The 27,262-nt window shown below is 37.3% G+C and overlaps 1 protein-coding gene across 2 annotated transcripts in view; it reads right to left on the minus strand.

Annotated features, from left to right (window-relative positions):
- Positions 1 to 27,262, minus strand: part of LOC134659593 (transcription elongation regulator 1-like) — a 51,102-nt gene that overhangs the window by 11,853 nt on the left and 11,987 nt on the right. For both annotated transcript variants that reach the window (XM_063515259.1, XM_063515260.1), the window contains 4 exons: positions 25,348 to 25,466; positions 24,753 to 24,903; positions 12,613 to 12,811; positions 8,880 to 9,013 (listed from right to left, as the gene is read on the minus strand). In XM_063515259.1, coding sequence (XP_063371329.1) covers positions 8,880 to 9,013; positions 12,613 to 12,811; positions 24,753 to 24,903; positions 25,348 to 25,466 — 603 coding nt within the window. The remainder of the gene's footprint in view (positions 1 to 8,879; positions 9,014 to 12,612; positions 12,812 to 24,752; positions 24,904 to 25,347; positions 25,467 to 27,262) is intronic.

Genomic DNA, 27,262 nt, shown 5'->3' on the forward strand with positions numbered 1-27,262 from the left:
TAGACATTTTTGTAAGCACTAAGTATTTTTTACAGGAATTTATCAATTTTCAATTTATCAGGTACTTTCCCAAACATGTTTAAAATGCATATAAAACTTAAGCTCAGTCATTCATAATAATCGTTTTAAAATATTTTTTGATGATATTTACAACGATTTATAGAGCAATATGAAACAGACACGGATGCAAATGGTAGAAAATACTTTTAGTGTATTGTATACATGTTATGTAGTAAATAATTCTTATAAGTAACATTCATTGTTTTGATAAATTCAGTCACATTATTCCATATTCAAACGGGTAGTCCACAACAGGGATGTTGCGGATGCCGATTTTTTGACATCCGCGGATGCGGATGCGGATTTTTATAGGCTGACATCCGCGGATGCGGATGCGGACGCGGATGTCAAGATAAGTACATTAAAAACGTCAAATATTACATTGTAGTAATTTTTATTTAAAAAAACCGGCCATGTGCGAGTCGGACTCGCGTTCCAAGGGTTCCGTACATTAAGTCCCACTCACGCTTGACTGCTCATTTCTAATAGGTTTTTTTGGCTAATGACTAAATTACCTAGCAGTCTAGCACTTACGCCGATGCTAAGACGTTCCTGTACCGACCTGTTCCACATCCGCAACCGCGGAACTTCCGCATTATTTTCAACATCCGCATCCGCATAAAATCGATATTCGACACTGGATATTCGCAACATCCCTGCTCCACAAGCCGAATGCGAGTTAAGCCGAACCATTTATCTATATGTCGGCGGCCGATCGTAAGATCAGGCAGATCGTAATGTTCCTGTGTAATGTTTTGACGATAGTGACATTAAACCAATATATAGGTAGGATAGGTTCGTTAGGTTGCTTTAGATGCCCGAAGGGCAAACTGCCCAGAAATAACGGGTCAAAGATTTTCACGTTTCACAATATGGCTAGGAATTTCACGATATGCCTGATCTTACGATCGGCCGCCGACATATATACGCATAGAAAGAAGGTAAGCGATCTTAACATGTTTTTTAATTGAAAAACGCTTTCTAAGAATCAATAACTATTACTTATAAAAGCAAAAGAATATAAATGATCGTATTAGATTCACAATTGTTACATACTTGCCGTGACTTATTTTTAAAAAGTGTTTTTCAATTAAAAGAGACACGTCAAGATTGTTTACCTTTTTTCTAATGCTAAAAAAACGAACTATAGTTACATAAAACATATAATTATTATGATAAATGTCGCTGTGAACGTCCGTTATCGTTTAAAATTCACGTAAAACACCGGTCGTTCCAAAATAGTCCCTACGCGTACGTACACAGAGCTCACTGTAAAAGTCTATTTCTTGGGCGTTTTAAAGAAAACGTACAGCAAACACTATTCCTTCTCGCTCTTTTTTCTTTTCCTTTTCTCGTTCTTCTGGGCTTTCTTCGCCTTGGCCGGCTCGGGTGACTTCGGTTCCGCTTTTTTCTTCTTCGGCGATAATTTGACGGGCGATTTCTCTGCGAGTTCTTTTTTGGACGACCTGAGTTGTTTGGGGGACCTGATGATTTCAGGGGAACTGGAGGAGGATTTAGAGTATTTGGTGGATTTTTCTTTCTCCTTCTTGTCTGGTATGCCGAGGATGTCGGCCCACTGGTCGGGGGGAGGCGTGGGTTGCTTGGGTTCATCCTCGGCCGTTGATTGGTCGGATTTCTGTGGAAGACGGAGCTCGGTTGAGGGCGCTGCTGCGACCTTGCGCACTACATAACACTCCATGCCTGGTAGGTCTACTTGTAAACTACAGTTTCAACTTAAAAGGACCTTGGTATGGAGCCTGAGGGGCTACCGCGAAAACCTGCTGGGATCTTACTCTTTTACTCCAATCATAGAGAAATAAAGTAAGACAAGAGTGCTCACTCCATACATCAGTTTTGGTACCAAAAAGACTATTAATTTCAGTGTCTACATCTAGCATCGAGTAGCGGAACTATCAGTACTGCTACTTGACAATAAAACTGATGTAGCATAAGACTTTCCGGCCGGTGCTTCATCTATTGTCAAGTAGCAGAACTGATAGTTCCGATGCTAGATGTAGACACTGGAATTAATAGTCTTTTTGGTACCAAAACTGATGTATGGAGTGAGCAATATGTATTTTTTTCTCTATGGTTAAACCATATTTTTGGCTTCAATTAGTATGACTCACAACAGTTTAAATTCGACCAACATTTTTAATCCGAAGCTGAAACTTTTTTTAAATTTCGGCATTAATGTCTTCTGTGTCTTATTTACATCAAAACTAGAACGTATGATACAGAACAAGTGCAAAGCTTACTATTATCTGACAGTCATGATCTTTCTTGATTTGGGTGTCATTCTGAATCCCTAACAACGTTTGTCCTAAAGTCACTTGCCCCAACTGGTTTGTCCTAATGGGCACATGCCCTAACGATCAATTGTCATGACGATTATATTCCATAATGTAAGGTTCTGAAAAATGGTTAGGTTTTAGAACTTGCTGCCACAAAATTGGGTTAGGTTAGGGTTAGAACTGCGACCCTCGCAAAAAAGAAAATATACTTAATAACATTAGGATAAGCAGTCAATAATTAGGGAAACCAAAATTAGGGTTTTTAGTGTTAGGACAACTGATCATTATGACAAACAATATTAGGGAATGCAAAGATAGGACAAAAGACTTTAGGGATTCAGATATAGATCCTCTTGATTTCAATTGAACGGATTTTCATTTGGAGTGTATTGTAGTGAGCAAGATTATTGACATTTACGGAATGATAGCCTCGCTTTTGTGACAGTTTTATTATATTTAGTGACATTATAGTATAGTCCGCAGCAATAGTTGCTAAGCGGGCGAGGCGTTCAAAATGATCTTGATGCGACTTTATTGTTAAGAGAATAAGAGCGTGTCAAGGTAATTTTGAACACCTCGCCCGCTTAGCAACTTCTGCTGCGGACTGTACATAACGATACAAGTGCGATAAATAAGAAGTTCGCAACTAAAACACGACCGAAGGGTGTCGATTTAAAACACTCCCCTCGGTCGTGTTTTGATGTATCGCCACTCGTTGCGAATTTTGTCACTTTCCGCACTCGTATCGTAATGTACTGCAACGAACTTTGGTTGTCCGTTTTGATGCTTAAATCATTTGTATCAAAATCAAGAGCTTGGATATCATTCGCTAAATTTGCAGCAGCGTTGTTAGGAGCCATTATAACTATTGTTTTTTTTATAATATTTAAAACTTTCGCGTTTTGAACACATATTAACTCACATTTCGTATAGACGGGTCTAACGCGAAATTTATTCAATTACCTTTATTTACCGACGTTTCGACACAGGTTTCACTGGTCGTGGTCGCGGCTAACTGATGTCCCAGCACTAATCTCTGTTTTGACATTTTGCTGGGACATCAGTTAGCCGCGACCACGACCAGTGAAACCTGCCCCGAAACGTCGGCAAATAAAGGTAATTGAATAAATTTCGCGTTAGACCCGTCTATAAATGTGAGTTAATATTTTTTTTTAGTTTATTAGGTTTATTATCTTTCGCTGTTGTCTCTTAAATAGACTTGATGCTGTGTCAAAGTATAACACCCTAAAGGGGCCCACTGATTACCAGTCCACCGACGATATCGGCCTGTCAGTTCGGAGCTGTCAACTTTTTGTTCCAACTGACAGACCGATATTGTCCGGCGGACTGTTAATCAGTGGGTCCCTTAAATTCACAACTTTGGGAACAAATCAAATTATTTTATTAAATATTTTGATTTGTGTTTTTCAAGTAGTCACACTAATATAAACTGAAATAGATGTCATATATTAGAGAAAAAGTGACGAGGCCCTACAGTGGTGGAGGCCGGATTCGAACCGGCGTCTTTAGCAATCCGGGCTAACCCCTTGAACCCTAAGCCCAATCGGGGCTAAAAAGGGTTCAAGGCGTTAGCCCGGATTGCTAAAGACGCCGGTTCGAATCCGGCCTTCACCACTGGAGGGCTTCGTCACTTTTTCTTTAATATATGACATCTATTTCCGTTAATACCCTAGATTCAATTCCGAATTTGTATCGACTGACCAACATTTCTAGTAAAAGGGTAAATTTTTATTTTGCCGAGTTTTTTCTAGTCAGATTTCGATAAAATTTGGTGTATAGCTAGAGTTCTCTTTTCTGTAAGCGCAATTTCACCGTAAGTATATCCTAAAAAAATCTTCCGCGGAGTTACGAAAACGTATAGTATTTTCGTAACTCGACGGAAAATTAAACGCATTGGAGAGCGCTTCAAATCAACAAAGTTTTATCTACATCTAACGACAAAAAAAAATATTACACTGATTTAAACTTTCACGATTTTTACACATTATTAAATTGTACAACGGGACTTAATCGCGTATCTAAGTTGCTGGTGCTGAAGATGCTGATGTCAACTTAAGCCAGTCTTCTCCGAGACCACGGGGACAACGCCGTCCTCGAAACGTCGGAGGCAAATCTTAAAACTTAGATACGCGATTAAGTCCCGTTGTACAATTTAATTAAAAAAATATTGTCCAAAAATGTTGCTCAGTCGTCACTCGGCTCACTTTTCGTTGCTAAATCAAACGAGTTCACAGTCCGACAGTAAAATTGCCTTTTAACCGATTCGGTGCGGATGGCACGATAGGCGTGTCATCGATGTTTTTAACGTGTGGCGTATGACACGATAGGCGTGCCATCATATTCTATGACGGTCATATCATATTTTATGATGGGTGAATCAACTTTAAGACCTAAGGCACGCCTGTCGAGTCATGAGATAATTGTTCGCCGCCACAGCCAAAAGTTTTCGGAAATGGAACACGCAACGAAACGGTTAAGAATGCTAGCTTTTGACACAACATGTAAAGTTAACGCGTACCCATTTTTTCCCACTAGGGAACAAAGTGAACCTGCATAACACGAGACGATAACACATGACGGCCTTTTACGATACGGAAATCATTAAGTAATTTAACAATGTTCATACATGCAAGTTATTACGCTTTTATAAACTTGTATACTCGTAAGAAATAAGATTATATTCAGCTCGAGGACCCACTTTTAAACGCCAACGATTCAAAACTGACATAATTGGGAGGTATTAATGACCAGTAGCGAATTAATAACTGTCTTAAGAGACCGATTTGGCCTTATCCAGTGTTTTGGAATTCTTAGGTGTCCTAGCCCTAAACCTAAGGCCGTGTGTCATGATCTGCGGGACTAATGCAGGTTCAACTATTGTTGAAATTTTCTGAGATGAGATTTTTCGGATTAATTCTTAATCTGTTAAACAAAAGGTATTGTTTCTATTATGCAGCGCAGTTATTTAAGGCATTCGTCATGAGTGAAACGGAACGTCGTTTAAAAGAGTGAATCAACTTTTAGGACACTGTTTTAGACTCCTTAGCAAAGAATAATGGATTTTTCAAAAACCATGTTAAATTTTTTAAACAACAAAAAAATAAAATGATTTTTGATTTATGGATTTTTCTTTGTTAGGGAGAGTAGGGGCACGAAATCAAGTGTTCTAAAAGTTGATTCACCCAAAAAACAATTTTACAGTTCTATTAATATGGCAATATAAGACGACCGCCCACATTCAGGTAAAAATATCGGAGATAACAAAGCGTCCTATCTCCGAATGAGCTGTTAGATGAATTTGAACCATATAAATATAACGGTAAAATTGCCTTTTAACCGATTCGGTGCGGATGGCACAACAGGCGTGTCATCAATGTTTTTAACGTGTGGCGTATGACACGATAGGCGTGCCATCATATTCTATGACGTAAGGCACGCCTGTCGTGTCACGAAATAATTGTTCGCCGCCACAGCCAAAAGTTTCCGAAAATGGAACACGCAACGAAACGGTTAAACGAGCTTATTCTTTTCACTGGTGACGGATTCGGTACCTAATCACTGTGCATATAAGAACTAATGCCTTTTTTTTAACAGATTAACCCTTCGTATGTCTAAGCACTGATCAGTGCGCACGAATTAAATCCATTGTTGAATACAATAGGTTTAAATTCGTTCGTACTGATCAGTGCTTGTACATACGAAGGATTAAGGGCTCATTTAGACGGTGTGAGAACTCGCATGCGAGTTTCATTACATTGCGTCATTTGATCGGTCGGCTGAATTGACGTAACCTCAATGGTCCGCAATGTAACTAAAATCATATACGAGTTCGCGCGCCGTCTAAATGAGCCCTAAGATTTAAGCCGAAAAAAATCATCTCATAAAATCCCAACTATCGGGTCCTAGTCCTAGAGCAGCTAGAATACTAGCTCGCATGTGTCTATTAGTATACTGGCTCCTAACACCTCACCGTAGCTCCGTCCGTCCGTCCGTCCGTCCGTGGGACCCCAAAACAGTAAGCACTGCAAAAACACTTTAGTTTTAGTTAGGGTTCCGAGGCGGGTTTATAGTTCCCCGCAGATTATGACAATCGGCGTTTTAAAACATCCCATTACAAAGTTCTGACATAATATATTACTGCATTACCAAATACATCGGGAGTTGAACCCAAGTATAAATAATATTACCAAAGAGAATAGAATGTATAGAGAGTTACTGTCATGGTAAATTATGAAGCCACAGTAAATTTACTGCCATCTTTCGACAGAAGATTAAAACTGTTAGAACGCCATTTGACTTTGATCCTTATTATTTTACCGATATGTGTCAATTTGTTAAATGTCAAACATTAACGCCATCTACTCGACAGTAGGCCAAAGGAATGGCGCCATCGCTCGAAAAGAATGGCGTTAATTTGTGACATTTAACAAATTGCCACAAAGAAAGAAAGAATAAGGATCAAAGTCAAATGGCGTTCTAACAGTTGTAATCCGTCGAAAGATGGCAGTAAATTTACTGTCGCTAATTTACTTTGACGATCCACCTCCATTTTAAATTCTCTTTGGAAATATTATACAAATATCTAGAAGCGTGGCGTGTTGGCCCTTGGCGATACCAAATACTTAACTAACACCATAGAGAAAAAAATACATAGATCGCTCACTCCATACATCAGTTTTGGTGCCAAAAAGACTATGTCTGCTACATCTATTGTCAAGTAGCAGTACTGATAATTCCGCTACTCGATGCTAGATGTGGACACCGAAATTAATAGTCTTTTTGGCACCAAAACTGATGTATGGAGTGAGCACTCTTGTCTTACTATATTTCTCTATGCTAACACTAATATAAACGCATAAAATTAAGCGGGTACTTACGATGCAGGCCGAGTACTATGTGGTACTGCCAGTACTTATGTGGAGTACTGATACACTTTTCCGAATTCAAACGTTTTGATAAAAAAACCGCCGCGTTCCGTAAAGTCGCGCCCGCAGGTTCACTTTTGTTCAAAAAAACTATTCAAATAGTATACGAGTAAGTAGATTTCAACGATGTTTATACAGCCCAATAGGGGGGAACTGCAATGTTCTGCCGCCAGAGTGCAGCACTAGCACCCATCGTAAACCATAGAGTAACTTATACATACTGTGGCTTAAACTGTTTTTGACAAGTTTTCACAGGCAATAAAATATGACATTGATACAATAGATTTTTAGTTTTCCTTTTTTAAGTAGTAGTTTTAGTTTTGTAGGTAGTTTTAATTTTATTTAGGTTACTTTATTATTTTATACTTATGTTGTTGTTCAATAAAGATTAGTATTAGATAATCTTATATGATTCATAATTGTTACAAATTTGCCGTGACTTATTTTTCAAAAGCGTTTTTCAATAGACACGTCAAGATTTACCTTTTTTCTAATGCTAAAATAAAACTGTAGTTACGGTAAGTGACTTCAAAAGCCGTAATATATTTTTTTTTTGTTGACCCTTACACATACAACTTGCTTAGACATACAATTTGAATAGTTTTATTCCATAATAAAACACATAAAACGCTCGATTAAATAATTAATGTTAATGCATTCGCAATGAACTTTCATAAGCATAATCTTCTTATATTTCCATATGAATGATCAATGATTATTTTAAAAAACACATAACCATAGAGAAAAGAATACATAGATTGCTCACTCCATACATCAGTTTTGGTACCAAAAAGACTATTAAATTCAGTGTCTACATCTAGCATCGAGTAGCGGAACTATCAGTACTGCTACATCTACTGTCAAGATGTCAAGCAGTACTGATAGTTCCGCTACTCGATGCTAGATGTAGACACTGAAATTAATAGTCTTTTTGGTACCAAAACTGATGTATGGAGTGAGCACTCTTGTCCTACTATATTTCTCTATGACTATAACATTCTTTAAAATATCCCTTATACTTTAAAAATCCTGCAAATAATTTGGAATATCATTTTTTTTTACCCTTTGGGCACGGAACCCTAAAAAGAGACAGAGGACGCCGCTCGCTGGTAGGTGCGACAGAGAGCACACTACGTCTTCGCGTACACTTGTTGCACTCAACTATATACAGTGTGTAAATCCAATACGGGCGAATATTTAAACGGTGGTTAGCATAGGACCTAAAAAGTATATTGAGATAGATTTTACTTAGAAATGCATTGAAAATTTTAACCATACAAAATAATTCGGCCCGCAATGTAATACACCACACAAGTTACGGGATACGAGCTTTTTAAAGTAACTGTCAACGCTTGTTGGCAATTACTATAAAAAGCTCGTATCTAGTAATGTCATGTCATCTTCTGTTTCTTAATGTTTACAGTACATTGTTGCTCGGTACATGTGGAAAAAATTAATCACGGGGTCATAATTAAGTGTAACTTAAAAAAACATTTTAATTAATGATAAGACGGGTAAATTCTATATCTGGTTTAATTTATTGCCCGTATTAGACTTACACACTGTATGTCTCACTTACCTCGCTACCCTTCTCCTTTTTCTTCTCCTTCTTGCCGTCCTTGTCTCGCTTCTCTTCCTTGTCCTTTTCTTTGTCCTTGTCCTTTTCTCGTTCCTTGTCTTTCTTCTCTTTCTTACTGCTGCTGCGGTCTCGCTCTGCAGATAAATGAATCAGTTAATACACACATAACATAATTAGAATTTTTCCTTTTTTAAAGTTTAAACTCCCGACCAGGGGCCTATTTCTCAAACGGTATTAGTCTAATATTATTAGTGTGTTGCCATAGTAACCTATACGATTTGACAGTTCGTAGACTAATAATATTAGTCTAATACCGTTCGAGAAATAGGCCCCAGCCCTAGTAGCACGGTCGCATTTTTATCATTTATCACCATGCCCGTCACGATCTAACAAGTATGTAAGTGCGAAAGTGACGGGCATAGTGATAGTCGATAAAAATGGAACCGTGCTGAGCCCGCAGGCGTGTCTCACTCCGCGATTTCGTCGCTTTGCTACAGGTAGCTAAAAGTACATCCGTTCGGCCCCAATTTTGGAGAAAGCCATAAGCCGCGCGTGGCGCTGTCGCCACCTAGCGGCCATATCTGTGCTGACCGTAACAGACGTGTTTTGTTAGAAAGTGAGTCTTCTGTACTTAGTACTATTTATTCTGTGTCCCGACTTACAACTACATATTTAGTACTAGCTTTTGCCCGCGACTTCGTATGCGTGGAATTTGTTCAGCAGTTAGTAACGGGCCACTCCATACATCAGTTTTGGTACAGTCACCTGCAATAATATGTTACTCTTCGAAGGCCGCAAATATGTGTGACACGCTCTTATGGCTCTACAAATAAGATCGTGTCAAGATGTTTTTGCGGCCTTCGTTGTGTAACATATTATTGCAGGTGACTGTACCAAAACGACTATTATTTTCTTAGTCGACATCTAGCGTCGAATAGCGGAATCAGTATCGCTACTTGATACTAGATGTCTAGTGAGTCGCGACTCACGAAAATTGTATTGAACAACAATATACAACTAATATTGAAGCAGAAGGAGTTGAAAATAGAGTTCCGGCTAATCCGGTTATATTATTAGCTGAAAATTGTTGAGCATTAGACTTTTGGGTCGGTGCAATATCTATTGTCAAGTAGCAGTACCGATAATTCCGCTACTCGATGCTAGATGTCGACTATGAAAATAATAGTCTTTTTGGTACCAAAACTGATGTATGGAGTGAGCACTCTTGTCTTACTATATTTCTCTATGTCACAAGTGTCACAACACAAGCCTTCTTGAGCTTACTGTGGTACTTAGTCAATCTGTGTAAGAATGTTCTATAATATTTATTTATTTACTAGCGACCCGCCCTGGCTTCGCACGGGTTAACAAATTATACATAAACCTTCCTCTTGAATCACTCTATCTATTTAAAAAAACCGCATCAAAATCCGTTGCATAGTTTTAAAGATCTAAGCATACATACAGACAGGTAGCGGGAAGCGACTTTGTTTTTTACTATGTAGTGATATATATTTCGGGGATTTCGGAAACGGCTCTAACGATCATCATCTTCCTCGCGTTGTCCCGGCATTTTGCCACGGCGCTTGGCAACTAATCCCAGTAATTGGCGTGGGCACTAGTTTTTACGAAAGCGACTGCCATCTGACCTTCCAACCCAGAGGGTAAACTAGGCCCGTATTGGGATTAGTCCGGTTTCCTCACGATGTTTTCCTTCACCGAAAAGCGACTGGTAAATATCAAATGATATTTCGTACATAAGTTCCGAAAAACTCATTGGTACGAGCCGGGGTTCGAACCCGCGACCTCTGGATTGCAAGTCGCACGCTCTTACCGCTAGGCCACCAGCGCTTCAATTCTGGGAAAACGCTAATTTTTGAGTTTTTATATGTTTTACGAGCTAAGCTCGGTTTCCTAGATATTTTTATTATATCAAATATCAACATTTATTCAGCAAATAGGCCACAAGGGCACTTTTACACGTCAATATGGAATTTACATACAGCAAAAAAAAACACATCAATAATTATAAAATACAACTAAGCCGTATATATCAAATCAAACTAACATAGAGATGTATAAAGCCTCTAAATGTCGAATTACAAAAAACGCAATAACAATAGTATTGAAAAAAAAAACACAAAGATACAAAAACTATAATCTAAAATTATTTAGAGATGTAAATGTCTCTAAGTGTCATCATAACTAGGGCTTGCAAATATTCGAAACTTTCAGATATTCGAATTATTCGAATATTATAAAAAATAAGAAAAGGAACGAGAAATCGGTTTATTATCGTTTTATTCAAAAGCTTTTTTCACATATTGCTAAAACTAACGATATTTGGCAGAAATCCACTTAATTGACTAGATTTTATCATCCTACTATTTATAAGATGCCCACATTTCTAAAAACAAGTAAAACGCCAAAATTAGACGTATTTAATATTTCTAGATAAAACTTATTATAAATGCGTCTTTGTGTGAAATAATATAACTTTAACCATCCAAACACCTAGGAATGTAAGATATTTTTTTTTAGTAGGTACCTAGTTATTTTCCGATTTAAATTAACTTGTAATCACTCAGAGGCCTGTAAAAAGGCCTTTAATTTCATTGTATTTTGAATCTTTACTGACTTTATTTGTTTTGGCAAGTTATTATTCCTAATGGTCGGCTAATTATATAATATTGGTATATTTAAGGGAAAAAGTTAGTTGAGTACCTACTGGGTGGATTATTCGTCAGCTAAAGGTGCATGGTTAGATTACCAAGTTGGGCAGGTTTGGTATGATTAAATTTGAGAATTGCGATAAGTGGCAAGGTTTAGACTTCAAAAATTCGCTTAACGTACGCTTATACTGAATAAACAGAATGACCCTTTAACTTAAAACTTACGCACCGTAAAAATAACATACTTTTTGATTTCGTTTTCTTTTAAATTGAGTTAGGTTTCACTGTATTCACGAAGTCTATCGAGAGGAATACAGTAAAAATATTATTTCCTTCGTATTTGGGTACCTACCCTTCCTCATTCACTGTAAATACCCGTAAAACACACAGAAACTGTAACTACAGCGGATGACATAGATTTTTTTATAGTAATAAAAAATATTCGAATATTCGAAACCTGAGCGGCCGAATATTCGAATATCAAAACAGGTCGAATATTCGACAAATTCGAATATTCGAATATTCGAATTGCAAGCCCTAATCATAACTAAAAGATTACAATATATAGTAGTTAATCAAATTATCCTTAGAGATGTATAGGGTCTCCAAGAGTCAAAATCCTGTATACCTAATTAAAACATTCATTAAATTAAAGAAAATGATAGTAAAAATAAAATAGCATACGAGAACCGAATGAGGTGTGTCCATGTTATTATATTCAAAAATAAAGTTATAAATATTTAAACTAAACCATAGAGAAAAAAATACATACTCGATTGCTCACTCCATACATACATCAGTTTTAGTACCAAAAAGACTATTAGCATCTAGCATCGAGTAGCGGAACTATCAGTACTGCTACTTGACAATAGATGTAGCACCGACCGGAAAGTCTTATGCTGTTGAGATAAGACTTTCCGGTCGGTGCTACATCTATTGTCAAGTAGCAGTACTGATAGTTCCGCTACTCGATGTTAGATGTTGACACTGAAATTAATAGTCTAACTGATGTATGGAGTGAGCACTCTTGTCTTATTATATTTCTCTATGACTAAACTCACCTTTCTCCTTCTGGTCTTTATCCTTTTTCCTCTCTTCTTTAACAATCTTGCAGTACTCCCTAAAGTAGTCTTCCCTCAGAGTACTGCTTTCCACGGCCTTGTACCTCGCCTCGCTGTCGACTTTCTTCTTAGCGTCGGCCCAACGCGCGTGCCGGTCGATCGACTTTTCCTTGAGCAAGGCTATGAAGTCGCTCTTAGCCTAGAAGGGAAAAGACCGGTTAGAGGGGGGAGGTATGTCGCTTATAGGGCGCGGGCGGGCGGGCTAGCGGTGGGCGGGGCGTTGTTGTGACTTGTGAGGTTCCGTCCATGAATTGAATTATCATTTATTCACAAGAACATATGGTACATACACACTATGGTATGGCTGACATTATGTTTTTAAAATCGTGATGCCTTGTGAATAAGAATAAGTAATAGTACTACCGTACAAAGGAGGAAGGTGTAAAATGTAAACATATTATAGTAAACTAGCGACCCGCCCCGGCTTCGCACGGGTAGCTCAACGAATTTACACAAAAACTTAACAAATTATACACCAAAACCTTCCTCAAGAATCGCTCTATTAAGAGGTGAAAACCGCATGAAAATCCGTACAGTAGTTTTTGAGTTTATCGCGAACATACAGAGAGACAAACGCGGCAGGGGACCTTGTTTCATAATATGTATTGATTATGTGAGTATAAGGGTCCGTCAAAAACGACCTTCGAACTTCTATTGTCTTCGGACCTAAAGGGGCCCACTGATTACCAGTCCGCCGGACGATATCGGCCTGTCAGTTGTTCGGAACTGTCAAATTTTTGTTCCAACTGACAGGCCAATACCGTCCGGCGGACTGTTTATCAGTGGGCCCCTTAAAGGGCTGATAATAGAGTAATGACTACAAGTCAAATCAGTTTTTCTCCGAACTGTCAAAACGATTTTTCTACTATGGAATTTATATGAAACACTAGCATGTGACGTCACAATCAAATTACCTACTCTTTGTTTTATACGGGTTTTAAAATAGAAATTGTGTCTAAAAATAACTGCTGTGTACGTTTCTCTATTAATATTCTGGTGCTTTATTTCGTGCATGGTGTAAATTAATTTATTTATACAGTCAAATACCCTATCCTCCTGCGACTAAATGTACATTACAATGTACATATTGGTGCAATCTAATTTGAACCTTTCATGAACCAAATAAAGTAGCATTCCTCTTGTTTAATTGCTTTTTAAAACAAACTAAATTAGTTCTAATTTACATATAGAATAAGGCAGGGATCGGATACCGGTATTTTTTGTATGGGAACGGAAACGGTATTTTTTCGTTCTTTGCTAATTACTTCATTTCTAATTGGGCAATCTAATAATACGAAGTCGTAACCTAAAAACACAACTGAGTCCTACATTTCGAGTATAAAATAATTCGAAAAATATGGTTATTTCTAAGTTTTTGCAAGAAACCGGTTCCGATCCCTGGAATAAGGTTCTAATAAAAAAATTGTAAACTATATGGTGGGTCTTACGAGGCTTTAAGTGAAAGATTCGTCAACGGGATGAATGGACGAAACCTTGAAAAGTTTACTAATTAGGCAAACCCCCACCACCCACCACTAGCGCGCCACTACCAGCTCTTACATCTAGTACGCAACGAGTTCGCCCTGAAAAGGAAATTGATTAGAAGCTGAAAAAATTAATTAGAGCCTGTGGAGAGAAAAGTTATTATCATTAGTTCCTGAAAGAAAAGGTTATTAGCTGATTGTGTGGAAGCAAACGTATTTTTGTTCGTAGAAAAAGTATTGTATACAATAGTGATATAATCAAGCTTTTCAATCTCGTACCTCACTTAGGCAACCCAGCAGCGGTACTCGACTGAAAAGCTCTCAATTATATCACGATTGCATAAAATACTATTAGTCATTAATTGTAATGAAATATATTTAAATATTTAACGTTTATAATCTTGACTTTTATGTATTTTTGACTGAAGGGTGCCAGCAACTAATTATAAAATCTGCACTAAGTATTTGAACTATTTGTACAACATATTGAATTATATTTGTTACCTCAATATATGTATTTATTTCGAGTGGATAAACTATTTCTTGTTGTTATTCTGTCCGGTCAGCCAAGAGACAATAGTAGCATAGTTTGTTAGAAGACATTGTCCACCACCTTCTGACACGCTTGGTAGACGACCCTCAATGGAAAGGGTTTATAAGTATCACCAAAAAGCGTGTTTGGTGAATTTAAATGTATAAAAATCAGGTTTTAAAGAGTGGCCCAGGAGAACGTAACCATGGCAACGAGTGACAAGAAAAAGTTGATTCACCCCGAAGACAAATCGATTTTGATGAATAAATGTGTAGAAAACGTAGAATACTTTAGTAACGACTTTTAAAGGTCACAGTCAGGTTAACGATTATTTAAATATGAAGACATGTTATGTTATTAGAATTCACATGCAGAAAAAGGTGCAAAGTGAAAGTCAAGATTGTAATAATTACGTGTAATTTAATATAATTACCCCTAAAATTTCCAAAATATTAGTAACAATTAAATACCTGAAGATCTATTGTTCATTTAAGGTTAGCGTAAATCAATGAATATATTAGAAGGACTATTTATTTATCCCATTTTTATTTGGAATCGGCTCAATACAAAAACCCACTGTTTGTGGGCATATATTGGCATGTTTTTTAGGGTTCCGTACCTCAAAAGGAAAAAACGGAACCCTTATACGGTCCTTTGTTGTTCGCCCGTCCGTCTGTCTGTTTGTTAAGACCCTTTATTTCGGGAACGCGTGGAGGTATCGAGTTGAAATTAAAACCATATACTCAGGTCCACAGTCTCGTGAAGCTGTGAATAAATCAAACTTCTAAGTTAACGTAAAAAATAGATACGCCCGTTTTTGGCGCCAAAATCGTATATTTCGACACTCTCAAGGGAATCAAAATTTATAGGGTACCTACTTGAACTATGAAATTTGGCAAGTAATATCGTCTTATACTATAAGTACAGGGAAAAATCTGAAAACTATAAATATGTAAAAAAATCTGTTATATTTGTACGGAACCCTCGGTGGGTGAGTCCGACTCGCACCTGTCTGTGTAAATTTACAGAAATTAAATCATTTAACCCGATATAACGCCTTTTTTGTTATACAGACAGCAAAACTCTTTTATCTTTCCATATGTGGAGTCCTTATGCCTTATGTAATAAGGTTTACGAACGGTCAGCACAGAATAAATAATAGTACTAGGTACAGAAGACTCACTCTCTAACAAAACGCGTCTGTCACGATCAGCACAAATATGGCCGCTAGGTGGCGACAGCGCCACGCGCGGCTTATGGTTAGCCACCAAAATTGGTGTGGAACGGATGTACTATTAGCTACCTGTAGCAAAGCGACGAAATCGCGGAGTGAGCCACGCCTGCTGTCAGTTAAGTGGCGATGGTGCAAATAAATATCTAATTGTTATTAATAGTCTAGATACATTTTTAGGGGTATAATAAATACATTTACCTCCATCACAACCTTTTATACCTAACTTTTGACTTTACTTGACATAAGACCAACCTTACGGATATATCGTATTTTATTAGATATAAAATGTAAACTCATTACATAATAAGCCAGCTAAGGGTCTTTATTGATCGTGCCATGCAACAAGAAATAACGTAAGAAACGTAATAATTAGGTTTAAATTATAAATTATATGCGTTGCATAAAATAATAGGTAGTAAATAATGATAGAATACATACGATAATGGATTCAATTATGATCTATTTCTGATCTACATCCATACTAATTCCTGTGGAACTAACTCTTGTTTGTCTGTCACGCTTAAACAGCTAGACCGATTTTGATGAAATTTGGTATGGAGATAGTTTAATGCCCGCGGAAAGACATAGGGTAGTTTTTATCAATCATCATTTCACGCAGACAAAGTCGCGGGCTAAGCTATCCATAACTATAATTTTAAATTTTGTATTTATACAGGGTGATTCCTGTAACAGGAGCAATAAATTAAACTGTAGGCTGTACTCCTCAAACTGACCAACATTTGTTCAGCAACTTTTGAAAATAACTCGTGTTTTGATTTTTATTACACTTTTAAGTTTATTCTAAGACGCAATGTATTGCAAATTTTGTTACGTTTAAAGCGTGACAAGCAACGTCAAACACACTGATGTCAGCGTACATTGAAGGCAATATGTATTTTGTATGAAAAAGAGGAAGTCTAAAGGATTCATAATTTTTAAAAATTGCTGAACAAATATTGGTCAGTTTGAGGAGTACAGCCTTTACGTTTAATTTATTGCTCCTGTTGCAGGAAGCACCCTGTATATAATTTATTTAACTGACAGATTTTGATCATAACTGAACTCAAAATGCAATGCAGCATACAGATTAGTGCCTATTTATTTTCCATCGTATTTTCACGGACACGTTCGAACGTGTCTTGCTATTTCAGTCAATCTCGGTACAAAAAGTACTGAGGTTGACTGAAGTAGCATGACAAATACTAACGTTTCCGATAAAATACGACGGAAAACAATTATGCACTACATCTGTACAGCCATTTGTATTCCATACAAGTGCGAACTTCATATCGCCGCTATACTTACTCAACCTCGTATCTGCAACACTCATTTGATGACAAAAACACCCGTATTCCGAATGAAAGAAAAGCGACATTTCCATCAAATGATTGTTGCAGATATGAGGTTGAGTAAGTATAGCGACGATATGTCCGTTTAGGCAGATTTTTGGTGATTGTCAGGACTCGAACCCAACACGTTTCTCACGTAGACATCTTTGTGTTTGCATGACACAAATACTAATAATGTTAACACATTAATTGCCACCCAGCCAAACAAGACAGGCCACAAAAATGTCGACATATAAAGCTGTAGTGCCACGATCCCTATCGGGTCGTCCGGCCTGGGAACGAAATCATAAAATATAGTCGGTCCGATAGTCGGATTTTTGGCACTGAATGTCTTAATCTTTGGTCGCAATATTATAAAATAGTAACAGGTGGGGATCGAACCCACACTCATAGATCACTAAGGCCTGTAGGAAGCTAACAAAAGATCAGATCTTGAGTTGTCTTTATATACGATATGGGATTCGAACCCACATCATAAAATATACACTGTTATGAACGAAGTCCCGTTGTTTCCCATAAAGTTTTAAGTCATAATGTATTGTTTGTCATATTATCAATAGTCATAAAATTGAAACCGTTAACATTTCAGGATTTTCGTTAGGTTATCCTATAGATAGGTTAGGTTAGGTTTGTTATATGGCAATCCTGAAAAGTGACGCGTTTCTGAACCAAATGAATTATGACTAACGAAAATGCGGGCAAACAATACATTATGAGACTTAAAACTATTTGGGAAACAGACCCGTTATGAACGTAAACTGCTATTTATAGATATTACAGTGTCTAAATGATTATGTTGTTGGTTTAAAACACATATATTATCATTATCTCTGCCCAGTATCGTCATAGCACAGAATAAATAATAGTACTAAGTACAGAAGACTCACTCTCTAGCAAAACGCGTCTGTTACGATCAGCACAGATATGGCCGCTAGGTGGCGACAGCGCCACGCGCGGCTTATGGCTTTCCCCAAAATTGGGGCCGAACGGATGTACTTTTAGCTACCTGTAGCAAAGCGACGAAATCGCGGAGTGAGACACGCCTGGTCATAGTCAGTTATATATTTAAATCGCTCGTATCAATACTTTGATTGAACTTTGGAATAGTTATTTTTACCGTAGAAATTATTGTATGATAAAAATTTTAAGTTGACAAGAGCCCATACCATGAGTCACTGACAGTGTCAAAACTGACATATACGCTATCGAGAACGAAATTTACTTTGTATACATCTCGTTTGCACTTATATGCGAGTACGAGCGAGATGTATAGAAAGTAAATTACGCTCTCGACGGCGTTTATGTCAGTGACAAACTGATGGTAGCCGTATAGCTTTTCGGTGAAGGAAAACATCGTGAGGAAACCTGCATACATCTGCGAAGAGATTCAAAGGTGTATGTGAAGTCCCCAATCCGCATTGGGCTAGCGTGGGGACTATAGCCCGAGCCCTCTCGCGCATGAGAGGAGGCCTGTGCCCAGCAGTGGGACGTATATAGGCTCAAATTATTATTTATTATAGTTTCTTGGTAATCATAATATATTTCTTACTTTTTTAGATAATTAAACTGATGAAAAAGACAACGTAAAGTGTCGCAAATCAAATATATAACCGATTCTTCGTTCTAGTAATAAACCGGACAAGTGGGAGTCGGACTCGCCCACCGCGGGTTCCGTACTTTTTAGTATTTGTTGTTATAACGGCAACTGAAATACATCTCTGAAAATTCCAACTGTCTAGCTATCACGGTTCATGAGATACAGTCTGGTGACAGACAGACGGACAGTGGAGTCTTAGTGATAGGGTCCCGTTTTTGGGTACGGAACCCTAAAAACGCAAGGAAGTTTACAGGAATGACAAGAAATGACGAACGTTGGCAGAGATTTTATGACAACATAGTTTCATAGCAAAAATGTAATGATTCTCAATTCATATCCGTAAAATTAGTATATTTACTATATTACTGAGTTTACAATTCCATTTCATTTCAACAAATGATTCTGTATTTTAACTGACATAATATCTTTCTATGTTTTCAATTACTTTAATTTTTAATTATTTATATTTTCATCTTAAATCTTTTTCTGAATACTTTTTCTCTTACTCATTTTAGAGGGTAGCCGAGAATTTCTAATAAATTTATAAGAAGTCAATTTATAAATTATTTTTCTGAATCCGAATTTTAATTTCATTTACATTTAATTATACAGGATGTTTGGTACATCGTTCGCCAAATTAAAACGGCAGATAGGTGGAGTCATTTGCTATCTTCTCATGAGTAGAAAAAAAAATAGCCCACGATTTTTCTCACTACTGCGCGCGTAACAATTTGAAATTTACGAAAAACTGGCGTAGAGCTGAAAAAACGTGCGATTTTTTTTCCTAGGCATGAGAAGATAGTAAATTATTCAACCAATCTGCCATTTTAATTTGGCGAACGATGTACAGTCAGCAGCAATAGTTGCTAAGCGGGCGAGGTGTTCAAAATTATCTTGACGCGACTTTATTGTTAAGAGAATAAGAGCGCGTCAAGGTAATTTTGAACACCTCGCCCGCTTAGCAACTTCTGCTGCTGACTGTACCAAACAATTTGTGTGTCTAGAGTCACCATTAAAAATTCTCGGTCAACAATAAAACCAAAATAAAAACCTGTAAAAGAAAATAATTAGTAAAAAATATTTTTCCGCCAATAATTCAATTTTACTTTGGCACTTATTTTAATATTTACATTAATTTTTCTCTCTTGCAACCCATCACCCTCGAGTTGAAATCTACTAAAATGGTAGTTTTTTTGGAGTACTGGCAACACTGCCTTACATTTGGTGCATGCATGGGGGGTCTGTAAGATTTATAACTCTATATAATAAAAATATACACTTACCGCGCGGTAAGCGAGGCCTTTCTAAAGCTTATTAGGCCACTGATAGATTGTTTTGTTATAATTTTGATCAGCTTAAAATAATGTCTAACCTTATATAGTTTTGAGAAGTATTGGTGTGACCATTTGACGATTTTGTTAACATCTTTTGACTCTCGGCTGTTGACAGAAAGTATATCCTCAACTTTTTGTATAACTTCTAATTTAATACTTTATTCGTACAAAATGTATATCATTTATGATTTGATCGCCTCAATTTATTGAATAGATTATAGATTCGAAATGTAGCTCTTCTCATGGGACCTAAGTTTCTAGGCAATTCATTGCAGCTTCAACCTAGTACAGATGTAGTGCATAATTATTTTCACTACATCTGTGTTACTTTTTTCTGCATCAAAATTAATACCAATACGTAGTCGTAAGTCGTAGACGGACTATTTTTAGGGTTCCGTACCTCAAAAGGAAAAAACGGAACCCTTATAGGATCACTCGTTCGTCTGTCTATCCGACTATTCCCCCGTTTTATCTCCGAAACTACTGGGTCTAAAATTTTGAACAAAATACACAAAACAGTTCTTTACCTATAGATGACAGGAAAACCTATTAGAAATGAGCAGTCAAGCGTGAGTCGGATTTAACTTAGTTTTTGATCCGACCCCTACGGGTTTTTTAAAGACATTTCATTCAAAAAATACATTATTAAAAATTGGATAATGTACCCTTGGAACGCGAGTCCGACTCGCACTTGGCCGTTTTTTTCACTGTGCCTCGTTTTGCCTGCCCCGGCAAGGTTACCTGGCCTCTATTCGTGATTCAATAGGACTTGTTGGTTATATGTTGGCATTTCATCGGCTAAGGATGGCTGCATTGCCGCGTTTCGAGCTTGAGGCTGTATATAAGTGAATCATACCTATAACTATAATCGTCAAGTGATCACATCGCCGCCGCCGCCGCCGCTCAGCCGGCCGCCCGCTACAAACACGCCGGCAACAGTGAGTCAGTCAGCCGCTAGGTGTCGCTGGCCAAACACTTCATATAGTTGTTCTAGTCGCGATACACGTTAAATGTCTTTGATACAGTTTTAAAAATAATAAAAAAATGTGTATAAAAATGTAATAAAAAACTGTATCAGAGATAATGTGCGAGTTTTAATTCATTACAAAGACGATATCGAGAATAAAAATTATAAAAATCGCTGTGCATTGAAAAACAAATACATTCGCTTGCATTTTAGAGCGGGATTCGAACCCGGATCTCTTAAAAAAACTTCACGGTTATTGATATGTAAATCTTTTTAGTGAATATTTGTTATATCACTTATATCTCTGCATTGATATATGTCTGTTTAAGCCATTAATTTTCCATCGGGAATCGAACCCGGTAAGCAGCTGAAAATATTAAAGATTCTATTAGAATATATTAAATTAAAAATATAATGCATTTAAAATGTATTAAATTAAAAACGAGGCAATGTCAAATAAGGCATCACGGGATTCGAACCCATTATAAGCTTTATATTTTTAAATATTATAAGCTTCTTGGCAGTAGAATAATACTATCGGAAATTTGTAAAAATATATAAAATATTAACATTAATCACATCTAGCTAGCTTTTTATACAATTATTTGTCTATAATGTATCATTCAATTTTGCTGTAGCACTGACTATATATTATAATCATGAAAAGTTCATGATTTTGATATGAAACTCTGAGTTCTTTTTCCACTTTTTGCTTCCAAGAGGAATCTGTTATCTATTCCCGCTTTTATGCAATTTTCTTTCACTAATTATTAATAACAGTTCTCAAATATCTAAGCGTAACTGCAATGTATGACTTGTTAATTATTTTTATAGTCTTTAAGTATGTAATTAGTACATAAGCTTTGCATTTACTTCGCTTCTTGAATCTTTATATATCGATTTAAGTTAATACTAATGTTATGTACGAAAAGTGTATATGCTATATGTCCAAAACTGCCCTTTAATATAACTAATATATGATATGTAAGCATTGCCTCTGTTGATTCTAATTTGTTATTATTGCAAATATTTCTTTAACTGTCTCAGTCAAGCCAGTAGGTTTATAGATAACCTTGAAGCTAAATTTACTTAATTAGAAAGCAATTTACTCGTATCTGCATATGTTTATTTCAATTATTTCTGTCATATGGGCAGTGTGATAAAGTATGAAGTCTATAGACATTCTTTTAGATTCATCCATACTAATATTATATAATTATAATAATTTATAAATGCGAAAGTGTGTCTGTCTGTCTGTTACCTCTTCACGCTTAAACCGCTGAACCGATTTAGTTGAAATTTGGCATAGAGATAGTTCGAGTCCCGGTGAAGAACATAGGTTAGTTTTTATGTCGGAAATCATTCCTGAAGTGCAAAGGGGGGTGGAATTGAAACAGTTAATGAAGTGCCTAATAATTTGTGTAAGAATGTCCTATAATATTTATTTATTATCATACCCCGGCCGGCGAGAGCAAAAATGCGTCTACTCCTAGTGCTTAATTAAATATCGACTATTCTATCGACATATGGATGTCGATAGAATAGTCGACTTTTAATTAAGCACAATTTTTTTTTTAAACTGAGCTATTAGTATTTGTTATTTATTTCAACTTGATACCTCCACGCGTTTCTAAGAATAACCCTAAAACAATTTTAAACTGAATAAATACAAACACTTGGTTTTAATTTTGTTTACAACAATAATTAATACTTCTGCATATCATAACGGTGGTCCAGTACATCGTGTTGTTTTTATCGACATCGACCAAAGTGTGTGTCCTCGCACTATTAAGCTGTCAACGCATTTTTGCTCTCGCCGGCCGGGGTATGTTTATTATTTATTTATATCACCTCCTCCATACAGTCAGCAGCAGAAGTTGCTAAGCGGGCGAGGTGTTCAAAATTACCTTGACACGCTCTTATTCTCTTAACAATAAAGTCGCGTCAAGATTATTTTGACCACCTCGCCCGCTTAGCAACTATTGCTGCTGACTGTACATATAAGATCAAATGTAGCAGAGGAACCTTAAGCTATATCTCTCCTATTTGTAGATTGTACAAAAAATATACATACATACACTCTCTTCTACGACATCAGTCAGAAGAATTGAAGTGTCATAAAATGTAATAATTTATAAAAACTCGTCTGTTCAGCCCGTCACTACGATATCACACTGCCCAAGATGACATTACAAATTACAACCACGAATAAAAGTTACATCAGTCATATTCATTAATTAGCATGAAATCGCTTCAGACAATCCAAACACACAAAATTGACCATATACGTGAAACATTTGAACTGTTAACACAGAATAAGTAATAGTACTACCGTACAGAAAGGACACTTCCTACAAAACCGAAGTTTGACAGCGATTCAAGGTCGAATCATGATATCCCTAACTTATGGCACTATACCTTCCGGCTATTTAGGGTTGTCAAAATTCAAGCCATTATCTTATCTGTGGTCGTGCACGCAAAGGGACGTCAAGTTGAGTCAACCCTAATAATTGCTCGGAGCAATGCTGAGCCGAACGGAGCCGAGTTTGCCCGAAGTTAGGAGTGTCTCCCCACTGATGTTACTTGGCATCCGATTGAGCAAAAATTTGGCATAATCATTCAATATTATCGTGTAGTTCATTGTAAGTAGCATAGAGAAAATAAGATTTTGGCAAAAATTGAATTTTTGGTACAAGCTTTTATCGCTGACTGTACTTTTCTTACGACAGACAACTAATACTCATCGAGTCAATTCTAAAAACCCCTAACACGATTTTAGGTTGCGTTGTTTCATCACAGAGTTCCTATGGCCACCTCCTGTCTCCATCATTAGATCAGTTCGACAGTACCATATTATTGTATTGTCATCAGAACTACATACAGCTGCCAATTTTCATGACGCTATGATCCTTGGAAGATGGTTAAATTAGTTACCTTAGATTCCATTACATAGTTACATACAGGTCGACCTAATAAAAGCTTGTTTAAAATACATAGATTGCTCACTCCATACATCAGTTTGGGTACCAAAAAGACTATTAATTTCAGTGTCTACATCTAGCATCGAGTAGCGGAACTATCAGTACTGCTACTTGACAATAGATGTAGCACCGACCGAGTGTTGAGCATTAGTCTTTTTGGTACCAAAACTGATGTATGGAGTGAGCACTCTTGTCTTAGTATATTTCTCTATGGTAATAGAAACTAAATTGTTCATAATGTAATCTACAAAACAAGAAAATTGCGTTTTTGTCGGTGAAATACTGCGTTTATGTATATAGTTTCCATACAATATTTTTTTTTATAAAATGCAAGGAATCGAACGGTAACCTTACTTATTTCGTTTTTGAAAGTTTAAAACAAAATTTACATTTTGAAACTTTCAGGTTTCATATATTATTTTAATATCCACATTCCACATTATAGTAATAAATTGCTCATTTGCTATATATCTATTTTACTAGATTCCGTTATAAAATTCAACATGTCATCATACCTATTAACTTGAAGTGATGAAATGAGTGATGTAACTGATATCCTGGTCACGGCACCGCCCGCCCCGCGCACGCCCCGCCCCGCTCACCTGCTCTCTCTTTCTCTCCTTGTCGTCCTTCTCTCGCTTGCGCAGCTCGGCCACGTGCTCGTTGAAGTATGTGACGCGGTCGCGCGGCTTGTCGATCCCCTTGAAGCGGTCGTCGCGGCCATGTTTGCTCGAGAAGTCGTTGAACGACGATCTGAGGGAAGACGGATGATAAGATTTATTCAACATTTATTCAGCAAATGGGCCACAAGGACACTAAACACGTTAACATTGAATTTACAAGCAAAAACCGGCCAAGTGCGAGTCGGACTCGCGCACGGAGGGTTCCGCACCATCAACAAAAAATAGAGCAGAAAATCGTGTTAGTTGTATGGGAGCCGCCCTTAAATATTCATTTTGTTTTATTTTTAGTATTTGTTGTTATAGCGGCAACAGAAATACATCATCTGTGAAAATGTCAACTGTCTAGCTATCACGGTTCGTGAGATACAGCCTGGTGACAGACGGACGGACGGACAGCGGAGTCTTAGTAATAGGGTCCCGTTTTTTACCCTTTGGGTACGGAACCCTAAAAAACAAAGACACAAAAACTATAATCTAAAATTATTTAGAGGTGTAAATGTCTCTAAGTACTCACTTGGAGTGCAGCTTCGCCTCTTCCATAAGCTGTTTGAAGGCGTTCTTTTTCTGCTGTAATTTGTTTTTCTTTTCCTTGCGTTCCTCCTCAGCGCGTTCGCGCACATACTTGTTGTATACCTGACGACATATTCAATCAATCAATCAATCAGTTTATTTGCAATAAAACATGCAAGCAAATGGGTTAATCAACTTTTTCTTGTCACACGTTGCTGTGGTTACGGTCTCGTGAGTCACTAAAATTCTAGGTTTTTCGTATTGAAATTAACCAAACTTGCATTTTGTGGTAGTTATAAGCAGGGATGTTGCGGATGCCGATTTTTTGACATCCGCGGATGCGGATGCGGATGTCAAGATAGGTACATAAAAAACGTCAAATATTACATTTTAGTAATTTTTATTTCAAAAAACCGGCCAAGTGCGAGTCGGACTCGCGTTCCAAGGGTTCCGTACAATAAGTCCCACTCACGCTTGACTGCTAATTTCTAATAGGTTTTTTTGGCTAATTACTAAATTACCTAGCAGTCTAGCACTTCCGCCGACGCTAAGACGTTCCTGTACCGAACTGTTCCACATCCGCATTAAATCCGCATCGATTTTATGCGGATGCGGATGTTGAAAATAATGCGGAAGTTCCGCGGTTGCGGATGCGGATGCGGATGTTCGCAACATCCCTGGTTATAAGACCTTTCCATAATGGGACATCTACTGAGCATGTTAGTAGAACACGGTACAGCAGTTCTTCTAACAGTCTATGCTACTATTGTCTCCTCGCTGATGGGACAGAATAACAACAAGAAATAGTTGATTGACCCTAATACAATTATATGGTGCACAATAAATTTTTTTTATCAATTATTAGCCTATAAGAGTGTCCCACTGCTGGGCAAAGGCCTTTCCCCTTGATTTCCACGATTCCCGGTTTGGTGTTTCCTCTGGTCAGTTGTTCAGGTCGTCCCGCCATCTCCGTTTGGGCCTGGCGTCCACGTCCCTCTACCGGCATCTACTTGGTGGCTAAGCTAGCACCTCTCCGGATGCATGCGGTAGACGTGACCTGCCCAGTCCCATTTGAGCCTAGCGGTTTTCTCGCCTACGTCAGCAATGCGGGTTTTAGAGCGTAGCGTGGTGTTTCTAATGCGATCAGTTAGATTAACACCTAAAATGCTGCGCTCCATAGCGCGTTGGCAAACCTTCAGTTTGGACTGAATCTCTGTGAGTGACCAAGTTTGCGCGCCGTAGGTTAGAACAGGCAGAATACACATGTCAACGAGTTTGCGCTTCAGTGACAATGGAAGGGTACCCTTCATTAGCTCTTTCATGGACCAGTAGCTCTTCCAGGCATTTTGAACACGGCGCTCAACTTCCTTGTATTGCCTGTTACTGAAAGAGACTAGCTGGCCCAAGTAGATGTATTCTTTTTTTTTTTTTTTTTTTTTAAATATCTTTATTCATGTAGGCCTAGCAACAAGCACTTATGAATCGTAACATACTTATAATTAAGCTAATTATCAGAGCAATTTATTGATGTTATTATTCCATAATAATATTGGATTATTATACAAATCAAATTTAACACAAATTTAAGAATTTCACAAAAGGATCGTCAAACATGAAAAAAAAATTGTATAAAAAATACTAGTCTAGAATGTTTCTAGAATAAAATCTAAATGTCAAATAAATAAATAAAAAACACAAAAGAAGTACAAACATCGGAATATTCGGAATATCAATTTCCTCATCATTAATCAAATATACCTAATATATAAATAATCATTTCGAATAACAATTAATCCCACGTTGTTTTATCATTCATGTAGTCTTGTGTGGTATAATTGGTGGTATATTCGTCAACATAGTGTATGATCTTTTCTGCCGAGGTAGGTTGGCGCTCGAACGCAGTGAGACCTTTATGTAGT

The sequence above is a fragment of the Cydia amplana genome, chromosome 25 (assembly GCF_948474715.1).
Source record: "Cydia amplana chromosome 25, ilCydAmpl1.1, whole genome shotgun sequence".
Classification (NCBI taxonomy): Eukaryota; Metazoa; Arthropoda; class Insecta; order Lepidoptera; family Tortricidae; genus Cydia; species Cydia amplana.